The 19,686-nt window shown below is 34.0% G+C and overlaps 1 protein-coding gene across 2 annotated transcripts in view; it reads left to right on the plus strand.

Moving 5' to 3' along the window:
- Positions 1-12,447, plus strand: part of LOC145247958 (coiled-coil domain-containing protein 180-like) — a 314,311-nt gene extending 301,864 nt beyond the window's left edge. For both annotated transcript variants that reach the window (XM_080109604.1, XM_080109605.1), the window contains 2 exons: positions 5,045-5,181; positions 12,194-12,447. In XM_080109604.1, the coding sequence (XP_079965730.1) occupies positions 5,045-5,181; positions 12,194-12,325 (269 nt within the window). In that variant the 3' untranslated portion in view covers positions 12,326-12,447. The remainder of the gene's footprint in view (positions 1-5,044; positions 5,182-12,193) is intronic.
- The last annotated feature ends 7,239 nt before the right edge of the window (positions 12,448-19,686 follow it).

Consider the following 19,686-nt stretch of genomic DNA (forward strand, 5'->3'; position numbering starts at 1 on the left):
CCTCCGTGCACCCTTGACCCATGACCTTGAGCCTCTAATAAACTTTACGATTTTTATTTTTTTAATTTCTATAATTTTCATGGTTTAATGTCTATTGTATATGCATGTGTTAGATGACTTTTAAACCAACCTATCTCTGGCCAGGTCTTTATCTCTTTTTGTCTAAAGTCCATTCTTCTTAATCATCTCATGCTTTTTTATTTATCTCCTCTTTTTAACTGACCCTGATACCTCAACTGATCTACATTTACTAATTAATTAAAGACCTCTGTTCCTTTATTCCAATGTGACTAAACCAACTAGGTCTTCTGTTCTGCACATATCTGTAAGGACTCGCATTACAAATTCATTGTATAATACTCATATCATTTCTCTCCATGCAACGCATGCCTTCAACCCTCGTTGACTAGGTTATTACTAACCCAAGAACCCATTTTTTCAACATAGCCATACCATCGCATACACATCTCACTATACTGCCTAGATTTAATCTTACTCTCAGGTCATCAGAACCAATCCTGTTTTTAAGTTTTGCATTACACATCCATTGTATCATTCTAATATAATTTCTTTTCATGCAACACATGTCCTCAAACCTCATTGGCCAGGTTTTACATGCTGTCATGCATTGGATGGATTTAAAAAACTGACTTCCAAATTAACCTATCTCTGCCTAGGTCTTTATTTATCCCTCTTTCTCTCAAATATATCTTTATCATTTTTTTCCATGTTTTCCTTACCCTTCTTCTGTGAACTGGACCTGCTATCTCAACTGTTCTACATGACCCATCAAATTATCACCCCATTAGCCTCCTCCCACTTTTCGCCAAAATATTTGAGACCATAATTAACCATATTCTAGTCCGTCACCTTACAGATGCTAAACTTCTGACTGACAAACAATATGGATTTAGACAAGCCCGTTCCACAGCAGACATCCTCACTGTAATCTCTGAATGTATATACCATTCACTGGACAAAGCAGGGTAGGGCAGAGCGGTAGCTCTAGATATATCTAAGGCTTTTGACAGGGTATGGCATGAGGGTCTCCTCAGGAAAATTAAATCATATGGTATCACTGGTAGAATACTTAACGTAATTAAATCCTTCTTAGATAAGAGAAAAATCCAGGTTGTCCTCGACGGTCATACATCTAAACAGTGTGATATAAATGCGGGAGTGCCTCAGGGGTCTATCCTTGGACCTCTATTGTTCCTAATATTTATTAATGACCTCCCCGACAAAACTGCCTCTGAGATGGGTATATATGCTGATGACACCACACTCTATAACAGGCATGACAGGAAAACAAATGAACACATAACTAAAGAAATGGCAAAAACACTAGAGGATGATCTCCAATCTGTAGTGGAATGGGGACAAAAATGGACGGTCACATTCAATGCTGCCAAGACTAAACTGGTTTCCTTCAATAACTACATGAAACCTTCTCTGCCACCAATAGCAGTGGCCAGTGACTTCCTGTCTGAGAGTACATCTTTCAAACTGCTTGGCCTAACGTTCACAGGAAACATGAGTTGGAACAATTATATTGAAAACATTGCCAGGGCCGCTGCGAAGAAGGTAGGCTCTCTCTACCGTGCTAGAAAACTACTGACACCTGAAAGTATCCTGTACCTCTATAAGGCCACCATTCGCCCATGTATGAAGTATTGCTGTCACATTTGGGCTGGTGCATCTGCTACTAGTCTCTCGCTCCTAGACAAGGTTCAAAAGAGAGTCGCCAATCTGATAGGCCCTGAACTGGCATCTAAGCTTCAGCCTCTGTCCCATCGACGAAACGTTGCATCTCTCTGCCTGTTCTACAAGTATTTTAATGGTGAATGCTCTGACGAACTGCAGACACTTGTGCCCCCACAACGTAGACACCTTTGATAAACCCGACAGGCAGCTAAATCCCACCCCCACACAGTAGAGATCCCTAGATGTAAAAGATCTTTCTACTCCAGTAGTTTCTTCCCCAGAACCGCTAGACTCTAGAATTCCATTCCAGGTCCCTGCTTCCCCAACTGTACTGACATGCAGAAGTTCAAGTGTAACATGAACCGACATCTTGCTGCCCAAATCCCAACATAGTGCGCCAGTAGTTGCTGCCCCTGATAGTAGCCCCCTACACCACAGTGGTAATGTGCCTTGTTTGGGGTGAAAATGTAATAAAAAAAAAAAAAAAAAATCTACTAGCCCAAGAACTCTCACCCATTCTTTCAATGTGGCCAGACCATCAAAGACTCCTCTTCCACGTATCTTTCTATAATGCCTAATATTGTTCTCAGGTCATCAGAACGAAGCCTGTTTTTAAGACTCGCATTACACATCCATCATATCATTCTCATATTATTTCTCTCCATGCAGCATATATCTTCAATCCTCATTGGCCAGGTTTCACTTCCATACATAATTACATTGCATACATATGCGTGATAGATTTTTCTCTTATTCAACAACGGTAACGCTCTGCTGGTTAGTAATGACACAAGTTCCATGTACTTAACTCCATCGACTCCTAAATCTTTCAATCACACTAGCACCTGCTCCACCCTGTGTTCCCATGATATCATCAGGATAACAAAATTTCTCAATAGATTCACAATTTGATTTATTTACTGTTTATTTAAATATCTCGCATGTATGAGGATGTTCCAAAACTAATGGCTCCTATTTTTTTTATTCCGCTTGAATGGATCAGAGGGGATTGCAAACTGCAGTGTTATGATGATTAAACTTATGCATTCATAACCTGAAAGTTTCATTTTTCTGTTGCAGATACTGACGGTAGTGAGACTCTAAGAAAGCCACCCCTGTCATGGACGTGTGTAAGAAGCAGAGATACGGCATTCAATTCTTAGCAAAAGTGCATTGAGAATGGTGATGACTGTAGAAAATAAGCAACTTTTCGTGCTCCAGAATTTATTTTTCTACATAGTCATCACCATTCTTAAGGTACTTTTGCTAGGAATTGAATGACGTATCTTTGCTTCTGGCACACGTCCATGACAGGGGTGGCTTTCTTAGAGTCTCACCACCGTAAATATCTGCAAGAGAAAGATGAAACTTTCAGGTCATGAAATGTGATGAACAATGGCTGTGGATGGGCGTCTGGAGCGCAGTTTGTCATACGAGGGCTTTTCCAAAAGTAAAGCCTTCTGCTTTCTTTAACTCAGAAAGTTGATGAGACCAATTTTAGATTTTGCCTTTATTTTTCATAATAAACTGGCTTTGCAAACTTACATTTTCTTGATTCCTAAAATTTTTCAATGGGTCACATTTCTCTTAATTATATATAATTATAAAACTCTGTGGACCGTCCGGGCCTCCTTGGTTGAATAGTGTGTGTGTGTGTGTGTGTGTGTGTGTTTGTATATGTGTGTATATGTTAAGGTTAGTTCAATTTTAGCTATTTCTTATTCAATAAATGGTAACGACTCAGGCTAGAGCGCTATAATTTCAGCTGATGGTACCAAAGTCATATTTTTTTACTTTTGAAATCATGACTAATTATGTTGATTGGGTACAATATAATAATATGTAATATGTAATAATATGATATAATATGATATAATCAATAAAGAATTGACTATAATAATATGAAATCTGCATGAAAAATTTATATTTAAGTGTATTTTACAACCTGCTGCGTGCCCCCTGCTAGTGTGTGTGTGTGTGTGTGTGTGTGTGTGTGTGTATAGATATATATATACATACCATCATTTGAATTTTAATATAACTAAAAAAAACAAAAAAAAAACAGAATTGCAACTTCTCTTCCAATTTTCGGTAATCATGCCCAGGCTCCTTTGTTGGTTGTTTTTGTTTTACGGCATATCAACCCTTTCTGGGTTATTTAATGCCGAATCCAAAGATTTTGAAGAAAAATTTTTTTAATAGAATATATTTGTTGTTTTCACGTCGGTTTCTATTTAACCCATAGTTGGGATCCTAACAGGTACTACCACTCCGGGTCAGAGTGGACCTGGGAGCAATGGTAATTAAAGGGTGGCTCCACACTCCTCAAAGCCCACAAGCTGGGGCCTCACCACTGGATATAGTTTAAGGTCATATCCAGGACCCCCATTGAGGGACTTTTACCCTCTGCAGGGGGGGGCAGTCGGCGTATTCTAACACCGTAATTCCACCGACAGGGCCCCCAGGCTCCTTTACCTTCTTTTAAAATTGATGAGTTCCTATTCTTTTAATGAGTTAAGGGCGGAATAAATTCAAAAATTGACATAATAATTACATGAATGATTCTGCGCTACAAAACAGGTGATGTCAAGAATTGAACATGTCAACATGATTATAGAAATAAACGGTAAGATGGATGATATCTTGAAATCTGAAATATAGACCTTTTGTCATTTATTTGTATATGCTCTGTAGTTACATCGAGCTTCATAAATAAAAAGATTGGTATAAACAAAAAGATGAAATATAATTGAATAAGCATATTTTTCCCATAAACACACACACGGCATATATATTGTTTTTAAAATATAATTATCAACTGACACGTATTTCATCGTCTACGACTCATCAGAGTGGACATGGACACTTCTTGATAGCACCTGTTTTGTAGCACAGAATTATTCATATAATTATTATGTCAATTCTCTACCAATTTACGAATTTTGTAATCATGCTAATATGCCCTTATTTTCTTTTATAGCTGATTTTGTTTCCGATGAGTTTAGGGCGGAATGAATTAAAAAACTGACATCATAATTATATGAATGATTCTGTGCTATGAAACAGGTGCTATCATGAATTATGCATATACATTGTACTTACAGAAATTTGGAATATACACGTTTGGCATTTATTTGTATATGCTCTGTAGTTACATCGAGCTTCATAAACTAAAGGATTGGTATGAATTAAAGGTGAAATATAATTGAATAAGCATATTTTTCCCATATATATATATATATATATATATATATATATATATATATATATATATATATATATATATATATATATATATATATATGTGATATGATGTAGCCTATTTTCTTTTGCATTTCAGGTTTATCTTACGGCGAATTGTATACAAAAACGTCACTGAAATCTCCCTTCACAAGGAGAACATCACCATTAATAACTACGGCTAAGAACACGTTGCCACAACAATCAACTATTCAATCGAGGAATGATGTTTTCCAGGTATGTAAGGTCCAGAGAATGATGGCCGCTCTGCGGAATGATTTCGCTGGAAGTTACCCTTTACGACAGTGATGAAAGTAGAATCATCGTCTCCTTCTTCAAAAGTGTACCTGCCTCCCAAGAAAGTGGTTGAAAAAAACCTTTTCACCCCAACCCTATGAAGTGACAATATAGCACACATTAACAAGAGAAAGAGAATATGGTTCGGAATTAGAGTTTGTATTGTTTTTTAAATTAAAAAAAAAAAATTTTTTGTGTTTTCTTTAATTGTTTTTTATGAAAAGAAACAAAATGGTTTAACAGCTCGGGATAGATAAAAGCTTCTAACATGGTGTTTTATTGAAAAGATTTTCTCATCGTGCAAACAAGCGTAAAGAATTGCTAATCTTTTGGGTCTGTTTTATTGTCGACCGTTGTCGTCGGCTTTAAAAATCCAAACAAATTTCTGCTTTTGTACACATTATATATATCACATATATATCATCAATTGAAATGGCTCGGTGATATTTTACGTAGGATCAAGCTACCTAGTAAATGTGGTATTTTATTGAGAGCGTCTAGCATAGTGTAAAGTCCAAAAGCTTTTAGAAAAAAAATGCATGACCCCCCCCCCCCACCTAATCTCTCCAGTGAAACCATTTGAGCTTTATGCATATGCTCCCCCCCCTCCCCCGAAAAAAAATGGATTTGTGATTATTGTTTCTTATTAAAAGTTTTGGATTTTAATTTTTTTTTTTTTTTTTTTTAAATACAATCACGTATAAGCTGTTGCCATCTAGTCAGCGTAAATTATGACAATTCTTCGCAGGAAACAAAATAAAGCCACAGTCGGGTTTCTGTTCATAGCATTCGTATAACAACATATAACAGAATCTAAACACAGATTCCATGAACAAACCTTCTTTCCCAGACCTGCACGCCTTTGGAACACTGTTTCGCTAGTCTACTTCCCGGTTAAATACAACGTGGTAGCCTTCAAGTCTAATGTAAACAAATTCTTGTTAAGCCGACCCCATAAATAATCCAAATTCTACCCAACTTAAACCATTAACGATTACTACACTACCACCTTACATTCATTAACCCGTATCCTCGAGTAGCCTTCGGGCCTTGATAAGTGGTGACACCAAGTAAAAAAATAATTGACAGTAATAGGAAGGAACTTGAATGCCTTCTAGACACTTTCCTCGAGTGTCTAAGGTTTCTCTGAGCAGATGGTTTGTCAGGATAATCTGGAATGAGGATACTTTTACCCTTAAATATTCAAAATAGCAGTATTCGCGGCCCAAGTAAGATCCCCTCGGTAAGGCTAACCAATACTGGCTTTTTACAAGGAATGGTGCACCTTCTCCTAGCGATGTTACCTCAACAGCATGAAGCTGGATACTCTATCAGACTAGATGAATTCTTGTCTTGAAATCCAGTAAAACCAAGAGACCATGAGAAAGGTATACAATAACATATTCAGATGATCAATTGGAGAGAGGAAAATTATGTTCTCAACTTTTTTTACTAACTCAGTATTTAAGATGTAAAGGAAAACTTTAACGGAATAATTGAATATCTACGTGTCTCATTTCAGTTAATCAATCAGTACAGTGGGGGAAGAGGTGGCTGGTTACTTTTAATGCATCTAAAACCAAGCCCCTATCTTTACATCATCAACGCTCTGATCCCCATCTGGCATCAATTGAAATGGATGGCTCTCGTCTAGGGGAGGCTCCCATGTTTTGATAAACTTCTGGGATTGACCTTTACTCCTGACCTGAAATGGAACACGTACATCAAGTCTGTTGCAAAGGTCACTGGAAAAATGGTAGGATCCTTCTACCACTCCAAAGATATCTCACTGCTGACCCAATTCTCTAGCTATATAAAAGCCAAGTACATTCAAGGATGGAGTACTGCTGCCACATCTGGGCAGGAGCTGCTAAAAACAGCCTATCCTGCCTTGACAGAGTACAAAATAGACTTTGTGGCTTAGTGGGGGATGCCCTTTTCTCTTCCCTGGAACCTCTCTCTCACAGAAGAGACGTTGCAAGCCTGTCTTTGTTTTATCATTACTTCCATGGCAAGTGCTCGTCTGAGCTCCAATGTCTGGTCCCCCCCCTGCCAATCTTTCACAAAAAAACACCAGTCTAGCTGAAACCACTGTCAGTAATTTCCCCCACTTTTTATCTGTGCCTAAATCAAAACGTAGATTCCATAACCAAAGTTTCTCTCTTAGAAGTGCACGCCTGTGGAACTCTCTTCCGTTTGCCTGTTTCCCACCTGACTACAACTTGGATGTCTTCAAGTTCAACATAAACAAATTCCTGATAAACCGCCCCCCCCAAGTAAGACACTTTATCAAATCTCCATTACTAACGATTACTATGCTATTATCTCATTGATTACTGTACACGCAATAACCCTTATCCCTGAGTGGCTTCCTGGCCTTGATAAGTGGTAATTACCGTGTAAAAAAAAAAATAAAAAAAATAAAAATAATCAATCAACAAGGGTTTTATCACTCAATGAGGAACCACTCTCTGGACTGTAGCCATCTACTTCTGTCCAAAGCTATCCGCTACCATGTGGGACCCATGTGTTTTATCAGGTCGTCCCTCCATCTCGTTCTTGGTCTTCCCTTTGGCCTCTCATGTTCACAAGGTGTCTCATTTAGATATGAAGTATTAGTCCTGAGAACTTCGACTGAAGTAAAATAAAACGGTAGCGGATATTAATGATTTGTGCTTTTACGGCTGGAATAACTTATGTAATCGAAGTATGAGATTAATTGATTATTTTTGTATTATTTTGTTTTCATTATACATGATTGAGTAATCTTGTACTTTGTATAAGCTAAATATTAATTTACTTGTCCGACATCCGGCGTCACAACCCCCCCCCCCAAAAAAAAAACATCATCATTGCAAACATTAATTAATGAGAAACGAATTACCTTCCTTGAAAGTCGCTTTTTATCAGTTAAAATCACTAAAACCATTCTCTCTCCAAAACTTTTTATTAGCACCTACCTACTTATATGTCATGTTGAAATTAGTAAAAATTCCAACACATTTCAGGTGAAAACATTATTACCTACTTAAGTGTCATATCAAAATAAGTACAATCACAGGGTACTTTTGTTGATTAGGGATCTTTTAAACTTACGCATTTCAGGTGAAAACATTATTACCTACTTCAGTGTCATATCAAAATAAGTACAATCACAGGGTACTTTTGTTGATTAGGGATCTTTTAAACTTACGCATTTCAGGTGAAAACATTATTACCTACTTCAGTGTCATATCAAAATAAGTACAATCACAGGGTACTTTTGTTGATTAGGGATCTTTTAAACTTACGCATTTCAGGTGAAAACATTATTACCTACTTCAGTGTCATATCAAAATAAGTACAATCACAGGGTACTTTTGTTGATTAGGGATCTTTTAAACTTACGCATTTCAGGTGAAAACATTATTACCTACTTCAGTGTCATATCAAAATAAGTACAATCACAGGGTACTTTTGTTGATTAGGGATCTTTTAAACTTACGCATTTCAGGTGAAAACATTATTACCTACTTAAGTGTCATATCAAAATAAGTACAATCACAGGGTACTTTTGTTGATTAGGGATCTTTTAAACTTACGCATTTCAGGTGAAAACATTATTACCTACTTCAGTGTCATATCAAAATAAGTACAATCACAGGGTACTTTTGTTGATTAGGGATCTTTTAAACTTACGCATTTCAGGTGAAAACATTATTACCTACTTAAGTGTCATATCAAAATAAGTACAATCACAGGGTACTTTTGTTGATTAGGGATCTTTTAAACTTACGCATTTCAGGTGAAAACATTATTACCTACTTCAGTGTCATATCAAAATAAGTACAATCACAGGGTACTTTTGTTGATTAGGGATCTTTTAAACTTACGCATTTCAGGTGAAAACATTATTACCTACTTCAGTGTCATATCAAAATAAGTACAATCACAGGGTACTTTTGTTGATTAGGGATCTTTTAAACTTACGCATTTCAGGTGAAAACATTATTACCTACTTCAGTGTCATATCAAAATAAGTACAATCACAGGGTACTTTTGTTGATTAGGGATCTTTTAAACTTACGCATTTCAGGTGAAAACATTATTACCTACTTCAGTGTCATATCAAAATAAGTACAATCACAGGGTACTTTTGTTGATTAGGGATCTTTTAAACTTACGCATTTCAGGTGAAAACATTATTACCTACTTCAGTGTCATATCAAAATAAGTACAATCACAGGGTACTTTTGTTGATTAGGGATCTTTTAAACTTACGCATTTCAGGTGAAAACATTATTACCTACTTCAGTGTCATATCAAAATAAGTACAATCACAGGGTACTTTTGTTGATTAGGGATCTTTTAAACTTACGCATTTCAGGTGAAAACATTATTACCTACTTCAGTGTCATATCAAAATAAGTACAATCACAGGGTACTTTTGTTGATTAGGGATCTTTTAAACTTACGCATTTCAGGTGAAAACATTATTACCTATTCAGTGTCATATCAAAATAAGTACAATCACAGGGTACTTTTGTTGATTAGGGATCTTTTAAACTTACGCATTTCAGGTGAAAACATTATTACCTACTTCAGTGTCATATCAAAATAAGTACAATCACAGGGTACTTTTGTTGATTAGGGATCTTTTAAACTTACGCATTTCAGGTGAAAACATTATTACCTACTTCAGTGTCATATCAAAATAAGTACAATCACAGGGTACTTTTGTTGATTAGGGATCTTTTAAACTTACGCATTTCAGGTGAAAACATTATTACCTACTTCAGTGTCATATCAAAATAAGTACAATCACAGGGTACTTTTGTTGATTAGGGATCTTTTAAACTTACGCATTTCAGGTGAAAACATTATTACCTACTTCAGTGTCATATCAAAATAAGTACAATCACAGGGTACTTTTGTTGATTAGGGATCTTTTAAACTTACGCATTTCAGGTGAAAACATTATTACCTACTTCAGTGTCATATCAAAATAAGTACAATCACAGGGTACTTTTGTTGATTAGGGATCTTTTAAACTTACGCATTTCAGGTGAAAACATTATTACCTACTTCAGTGTCATATCAAAATAAGTACAATCACAGGGTACTTTTGTTGATTAGGGATCTTTTAAACTTACGCATTTCAGGTGAAAACATTATTACCTACTTCAGTGTCATATCAAAATAAGTACAATCACAGGGTACTTTTGTTGATTAGGGATCTTTTAAACTTACGCATTTCAGGTGAAAACATTATTACCTACTTCAGTGTCATATCAAAATAAGTACAATCACAGGGTACTTTTGTTGATTAGGGATCTTTTAAACTTACGCATTTCAGGTGAAAACATTATTACCTACTTCAGTGTCATATCAAAATAAGTACAATCACAGGGTACTTTTGTTGATTAGGGATCTTTTAAACTTACGCATTTCAGGTGAAAACATTATTACCTACTTCAGTGTCATATCAAAATAAGTACAATCACAGGGTACTTTTGTTGATTAGGGATCTTTTAAACTTACGCATTTCAGGTGAAAACATTATTACCTACTTCAGTGTCATATCAAAATAAGTACAATCACAGGGTACTTTTGTTGATTAGGGATCTTTTAAACTTACGCATTTCAGGTGAAAACATTATTACCTACTTCAGTGTCATATCAAAATAAGTACAATCACAGGGTACTTTTGTTGATTAGGGATCTTTTAAACTTACGCATTTCAGGTGAAAACATTATTACCTACTTCAGTGTCATATCAAAATAAGTACAATCACAGGGTACTTTTGTTGATTAGGGATCTTTTAAACTTACGCATTTCAGGTGAAAACATTATTACCTACTTCAGTGTCATATCAAAATAAGTACAATCACAGGGTACTTTTGTTGATTAGGGATCTTTTAAACTTACGCATTTCAGGTGAAAACATTATTACCTACTTCAGTGTCATATCAAAATAAGTACAATCACAGGGTACTTTTGTTGATTAGGGATCTTTTAAACTTACGCATTTCAGGTGAAAACATTATTACCTACTTAAGTGTCATGTTGAAACATGTCAAATCATTAAATCATATGTCAAAAATTATTCAACAAAAAACAAAGGAACGTGTTGTGTATTGAATTTTCATTGAAAAAATGTAATTTTTTAAAATCAATTCTTTTTAGCTTTAAAATCGTTATTTCCATGGCAAGTGCTCGTCCGAGCTCTAATCTCTGCCCCCCCTCGCCAATCCTTCATGATAAACACCCGTCTAGCTAAAACCACTGTCAGTAATTTCCCCCCACTCTTTATCTGTGCCTAAATCAAAACGTAGATTCCATGAACATAGCTTTTTTCTGAGAAGGGCACGCCTGTGGAATTCTCTTCCGTTTGCCTGTTTCCCACCTGACTACAACTTGGACGTCTTCAAATCCAACATAAACAAATTCCTGATTAATCGCCCCCTTAAGCAAGACGCTTTATCAAATCTCCAATATCAACTATTACTACGATATTATCTCATTGATTATTGTACACAAAATAACCCTTATCAAGGCCCGTAAGCCACTCGGGGCTAAGTGGTGATCTCCATGTAAAAAAAAAAAAAAAAAAGGGTTAAAAAAGAATTTGCTAAAATTGTTATAAATTCATTGTTATTTGTTTTATTTTATTTTTTTATTCATTTTATTTATAATGTGTTAAAAAAATTTTTAACTACCTTGGAATTTTCACGGGCTCTGCTAGTTTTGATTATTTCGATCACTGTTATCATATTGTGTGTTATTCTCAGGAAAGGAGATCTTTTGTGAATGGAATGAAAAGAAATCAGACGTTTTCATTTAAAAAAAAAAAAAAAAAAAATGGATTATACAATCTAGTGGCTATTTTTAGTTCCAATTGTCAAGTTGCCATTGTGGCAGATGATATTCTGACATTTGATGAAGCCTTTTCTCGTTTTCTCTTTTCGTCAGATCTACATTGGCAATTTTGAAAGAAAGGTTGCTTCACTAGAAAAGAGGAAGAAAGACTTATTGCACGCAGAGAAAAAATGGTTCGAAAACTGGAAAATATCTGTGGAAAACATTCGGCAACTTTTCGTTTAATGATTTTCAAAGTTAAATCAAAGTTTTATTAAAACGTGACGTTTTTTTTCTTTTTCTCTTTTGTTGCAAAATAAATAAATAATATGAAAGAAAATTTGCCAATAAATTTTATCCCTTTTAAATCCTTGTTTTTTTTTTTTTACGTCTGTCGAGGGATGCACAGTGGTTCACAAGTATATAAAAATTAAAACAAGGCCTAAAAAACATTCTGCAAAACATCGGTTGCACTCCGGGTGTGTGTGTGACACTATCAACGCTCTACACATTAACGTCCACAGCTCCATTCCACTGCTGAGACTGTTTGTCAGTTGGTTCATCAATTCATTTCCTCATCTTCTCTGACCCACAACAGTCATCGACTGTAACCTTCGTCAACTGTCGCAAACTGAAGACCATGCACCACCTAACTCAAATGGCCCAGATTCTGTCGGACGGATAATCAAAGACATATCTTTGACTTAAAAGTATTAAACATATGGGTAGTGTGTAGACACAGCAGCCTAGAAAGAAAATGGTCACTGAGTTCTTAGAATGTGTCCAACAAATTATAATTAAAATAAATTATGTTTATGACAATGATTTTTTGAACTCTGAAGAAATTTCAACTGATGATAATTTCAAAATTATTTAGTGGATTGCCAAAGCACAAATTAACAGCCAATTCTTGGAGATATACCATATGTAATTTATCATGTGCATTGAACCGTTATTCACAGCCAGTTGATGGTTGGAGAAAAAATTGTTCAAACGATGGATTGCGTCATTCTATATAAAAAACAAATTTTTAAAGCAAACATTTTTTTTTACAGACAATTATCTTCATAATTTATATATATATATATATATATATATATATATATATAGAGTAAGGATTTCTTTCCGTTTCAGTTTTTACATAAAATTTGAACTCAATGGCTATTTTCTTTCTAGGCTACTTATTACAATTTTTACTTATATATATATATATATAAACTAGCCTAGGTGCCTGGCATTTCCTAGGTGTTTGGAGGTGCGTGTTGAGAGAGAAAAAAAAAAAAAAAAAAAAAAAAAAAAAAAAAAAAGTGATAGTAGGCAGGCTCGAACCCGTACTGCGAAAGAGGAAAAGAATGTGGAAAAAAAAAAAAAAAAAACATGACATCTTTGCTGTTGCATCCATCGCCAAACCAGAAGTGAAAAATATTTAAATTAAGGCTAGTCAGTTGAAAAAAGGGGATGACTTTCGAAAATATTGGCAAAAAAAGCAACTCCTCCCTGTAGAAAAGTGCCCAGTTGAAGGTGAAAGAATTAATGATTTTAGCCAATTTTTCGATATTTGTCGTCCAAAGGGTCGAGCTTCAAAATGATACCGATCTTGTGAAAATCCGTCGCCTCTGTCGAAAGTTTTAGGCAGACATGCAAACATACATACATACATTTAAACAGACTTATCTCATACTGAACAAAGTTAGAAGTATTGTTAACTAGCCCGGATGTTTGGAGGTGTGTGATGAGTAAAGAAAAAAAAAAAAAAGTAGTAGGCAGGCAGGCTCGAACCCATACCGCGAAGGAGGAAAAGATCATGAAATCATGTTGCAATTTAAAAACATTATCTTTCATCTAGCAATTAACGATATAGATATAACATTTTCAATGATTTCTTTTAAAAAGTGTAACAGAATGTACATTACATAAAATAAATCCAAGTTAATTTTTTGATTTAATTTAAATTAAATTTTTATACCTGACTTTGTAAAATTTTGAAGATAAATAAATTTCAAATTGATGAATCTTGTACCTTTATTTTTAAAGCCTATAGTAAAAACATTTTGTTTAACAATTTTCATGCCTTGGATGAAATGCTTTTCGAACTTGTATTATAGAAGGCAATTTGTCTCCGTTTGGGAACAAGTTATTTTCCTATGGACTCTGAAACGGCTGCACGGATTGTTTTTGCCTGGCAGAAATAAAAAGGCCACCTAACTCAAATGGCCCAGACTATTGAACAGATAGCCGAGGACGTATCTTTGACTTGATAATAATAAACATATGGACAATTTGTAGACACAGCAGGTTAGAAAGAAGAGTTTCTAAAATGTGTCCAAAAAGTCTTGCTAATGATGTCTGTGACAATGATTTTATATGCAATCAAGAAATAACAAAATATTTCAACTTGTAATGAAGCTATCTAACAATTTTGAAATGATTCAATGGCCTGCCAAGCATCGATTAATAGCTATATAATAATAGCTTAGAGGTGTGTAATCTGTAATTTACCACGCACATTGAACTGTTATTTGCAGTCAATTGATGGTTGAAGATGAAAATATTCAAAAGATGCATTTTGTTGTGCAATACAAAAATATTTTTTTGAAAAAACTTTTATTTTTTTTTTATTTATTTATTTTTTTTTTACAAACAATTATTTTTATAATTTATGTGTAGAATATAGATTGCTTTGTTTCAGTTTTTACATAAAACTTGAATCCAGCAGCCATTTTATTTCTAGCCCTCTGTATCTACACATTAATATTAGATTAATCATTGGTGTATGTTTGCAGTAGCTAAGATTTGTCATGTATTACATTGGCAATATAGATATATTGGAAAGTAAAAGACGGGTTTAAAAAGGAAAAAAATGACATTTCATTTTTTAATAGTTTGCCTAAATGATTAGGGCAATAAATGAAACATGTATATGTAATACTATGGATTCCCCCCACCCTTCATCCCAGAGTCAAAAGCCGAAAGAATGTTAGGAAAAAATTCAGAAAGTAAAAACGTTATCAGAAGTAAAAGAAAAAAGACATGACCCAAGACAATGGGGATAAATGATTCACAAAAAAAATGGAGAAGCGATCAGAAGGAGTAGTCGGCTGATAGGGTCTAATTAGGTGAGTGAATTTCTGCTTATCAGTCACTTGGGGATAAACACTAGGCATGATAGGATTTCCAATCAAAATTGATACGAGTTGTTAAAGCACAATTTCTGTCACATTTTCAAAAGCCATTTCATTTATTAATAGGTTGTCTGCCTACAACAAACTACAAAGACAGCAAACGAGACATGTATATGTGGATGAGACATAAAATTAAATACATTGTTCCCAATCACATTAGAATGCACAAGATTATTTCCTGTGCTATCACAAACATTTCCTCATGGCATCCAATTTGTTTAGGGAAGAATCCGTGAAGGTGATGTTGACAGTAACAGCTTTTAGCAACAAATGGGACTTCTGGTCTTGATTCTTAACCACATGTTCATTTTTTGTTTTAATGAAAATCGCTCTAGACAAAGCATGAAGCCACTTGATGTAAAAACGCTTAAAAAACAAAAACTAGTAGACAGACATAGTGAGTTTATATATATATATATATATATATATATATATATATATATATATAAGAACAAGTAGTTAATAAAACATGTTAAAAAACACATTGAAAAAGAGTTAAAAACATATTTAATTTTAAAAAGGAAACACAAAATAAGTGGATAATCCTTAATCCGCGGAGTTTTGAAGCAATACTTTCCTTCTCATCAGAGGATCGTATTTTACTTGCAAAAGTATTTGATGAAACTACAAGATCTTAGATCTTACTTGTTAACAAATAGTGAAGCAGAGGGAATATGGTGAAGAAAAGGGTGATTTCACGTGAATGGATACTCTGGTGAAGGGTAAAATCCAGAATCCAAAAAAGTTGGTTATATTTTCATTTCCACAAGTAAAATCCAAGGGAATCGCATAATTGGAAGATGGTCCAAAGTAATCCAAAAAGCAGAAATCCGTGGAATAATTCATAAATAGAGGCAAGGAAAAGGGAATGAGTTCAAATAATATTAAAAGGAAGATAAGATATGCGTAGAAAAAAGAATTTAAAACGACTGTCAAGGCTGGGCTGATTTTATATTTTACCTTCACTAACTTCCTGGATTCACTGGATTTTGTACTCTGTAACCATGGAAACACCCTCTGATGTGAAACCATTTTTTTCTTTTTACCCTACTCCATCTGTTTCATTGTTCTATATTTCCTTTTCACGCTAGTATAATCCTTTTCATGCTTAGTTTCTTTAAATACTTTAAAAGCAAGATTTTTTATGCATTTTGCTAACTCCTATCCTCTGACGAGAAGGAAAGTATTTCTTCAAAATTCTGCGGATTAAGGACTCTCAGCTCCATCTGTGTTTCCTTTCTGAATAATAAATGTTTTAACGCTAACTAAAGTGTTTCTCAAAATACTTTATTAAACCTATGTATTTTATATGTATAACAAATTTAAGCTATGTCATGTTAATGGGCAACAATACCTTAATTGAATTTAGCTTCCAAGGTTCTATATATAAAAAAATTAGGAGTGAAAGTCTCAAGCAGATATATTTCATCAATAAGATTTTACATTCTTTCACGAAAAACGCCCGTCTAGCTGAATCCACTGTGAAAAATTTCCCCCACTCTATATCTGTGCCTAAATCAAAACGCGGATTCCATGAACAAAGCTTCTTTCTTAGAACTGCACGCCTGTGGAACTCTGTTCCGTCTGCCTGCTTCCCTCCGGACTACAACTTGGATGTCTTCAAGTTTAATGTTAACAAATTCCTAATGAACCGCCCCCTTAAGTAAACACTCCATCAAATCTCCACACTAACGTAATGTACTTGCAATAACCCTTATCCCTGAGTGGCTTCCGGGCCTTGATAAGTGGTGATCACTGTGTAAAAAAAAAAAAAAAAAAAAGAAAAAAAAAAAGAAATATGTTTTGACTCTTGAGTATATATCCATTAATATCTTACATGTTTTTATATAGACTGATGTGGTTCTCGGTTGACTGTGTCGGATATATACTTGAACGTCAAAAGAATGAAAAGAATATTCTGTTGTCACAGCCATATTCATAACAAACAATGACATACTATGCTGACTCCAACACCCAAAGGAGGATATAATGTCTGGGAAGATTCTTTCATGACAAACAGATACTACACTTTGATTCCTCCAGAACTAAGTATAAAAAATAATACATTAGTTTGAAATAATATAAAAAACTGAATTTTTATTTTATATAAATCGTTCAAGACAAGACATGAAGCCACTTGATGTCAGGAGCTAACAAGAACAAAAAATGATTATCGCAAAGACAGAAAATACCTGTTGACTTTAGTCTCGAAAAGACCAAGGTTATAGGTAGGAGGAAAACAGTCAGCAGGAAAAAAGTTCCACAAGCATACAGTTCTTGAAAATAAGCTACTGGAATCGGAAGCTGTATTACAATGAGGTATTAAAACAGCAAACTGATGAAGACTACTAGACCAATGAGTTGAACGAACTGGAACAAAGGAAGCAGAGAATAGATCAGATAATTCTGAAAATGACGTGCGATATTAATATTATAATTGAACATTAAAAGGAAGTACAGTTATGAAAAATAATATTAAGCTGTCCCAAAAGTTTTACTCGCTAAGTAATAAAAAAAAAAAAAAAAAAAAAAAAAATTAATCCTCAAAATAAAGATAATCATCATTCCAGACTTTTCCAACTTATCGCTGGTTTTGATTGTGCTGGACGAGGTAGACTCATTTCTCATCCGATGTCATAACGCGCTTCCAAAAGCAGATTTCAACACATCAGTCGGCTTGCATTTCGATGAGATCGTGCGGATCTTTTTGTTAACAAAAAGCCATGCCAAGTATCAGTGAATTGTCGGTTTGCCAACTCCAAACTTACCAGCCAATTCTCAAGTGCTCGATGAAGGCGCAATGTCCAATCCGGTTTGCAGATCTCCATCATCCAACTTTAACACCCGTTCCAAACAAGGCTTATCTTCAAGACTAATTATCGTCAGAATCGAAATGCTCGTATCACCTTGAGATCGCCACATATGCAATTGTTCCTTCATCTTTGGTAACTCAAATCTCTTCTGTGACTTTCCTGGTTGCAAGCAATAACAAATCAAAACTCACGGCTCAATTTTATTGGAATAGAAAGATGAATATCACTATAATAACATATCATTATAATAATAAATATAATATTATAATATGAATATCATTATAATAATAAATATAATATTATATGAATATCACTATAATAACATGAATATCATTATAATAATAAATATAATATTATAATATGAATATCACTATAATAGCATAAGCGCAAAAAACAATTAAATATTGCACAAAAGTTCAATTTTTTGCAAGTGTTTACAAACTTTTGGGTCAACTTAAGAGAATAATTTCGGCTTCAGACAGTAAATCTTGATTCGTGATAGATAAACCAACTCTCATTTCTGTTTTAAAGGCCAAGCCATTTTATTTTTTTTAATTCAGGTACAAAATCTGTAGTGGAGATCAAAAACTGAAAAGAAATGATTTGTAAGAGAATGAAAAGGAGGGGAGGGGGTCCTGTGTTCCGGAATACTTTTGGAATTGAGAATAAAATTAAAAAAAAAAAAAAAAAAATAATAAAAAAAAATAAACCGACCCATTAAACTTTGTCCATCTCTGGTTAAAACTGAAAGTATTGTGGCGGGTCATTTTTCTGCTTCAATGAGCAGAGTAGATTTTCCTTGCTTTATCTATATAAAACATAATTTTTTTTTTTTCCAGTCAAATTATTTCTCATTAAAAAACATTCATTTTTTATTTTTTTTATTTTTTAATGAACTTATTCATAAAATTAATATAATTTCAAATTAACAAAAAAGTAAATTAAAAAAGAAACAAAAACAAATTTTTTGAAATATTAAGCAGGCTTTCAATATTTTCCTTAGGAGAAAAAACAACAAAAAAAAAAAAAAAAAACAAAAAAAAAAACAGGACATCAAACTGAAAAAGTGGTTAAGAAATAAATATATAAAAAATTTAACGGTACCAAAGACGAGATAAGTTACTCTTTTACTTACCTGGATAAGTTTTTGGTGATTTACTTTATTTTAAAGCATTTATTCAGTTTGAAATAAAAGTAGTGTTGAATTGCTAAGTTAGAACGAGAACAAAATGGCTGAATGAGACAATCATCTGGACATTCGATAATCGCTCAAAACTCAAAAATGAAACAAAATACTTATAGAAATCCACCCAACAAATGTTACGCTAATAGTTTAAAAATGCTTATTTATTTACTTATTTAATGGCACTACTTGTGTTTCAAACTAAAAAGAAAATGCTTTAAAATAAAATAAAACACAAAAAGCTTATTCAGGTAGGTAACTTACCTTGCCTTTGGTAACATTCATTTGTTTCTTTATCAATTTTTTCGATTTGTTGTCTACAGTAAAAAAAGAAAAATACCCAACGAAACACATTGACTCCACTACTTTCAAAATACAGTAAATGGCTTCACTTTAATATCTTTTAAACCTCAACAAACTTGTTCATAC

This window comes from Euprymna scolopes, chromosome 26 (genome assembly GCF_053919585.1).
Source record: "Euprymna scolopes isolate OS-2025 chromosome 26, ASM5391958v1, whole genome shotgun sequence".
Taxonomy (NCBI): Eukaryota; Metazoa; Mollusca; class Cephalopoda; order Sepiida; family Sepiolidae; genus Euprymna; species Euprymna scolopes.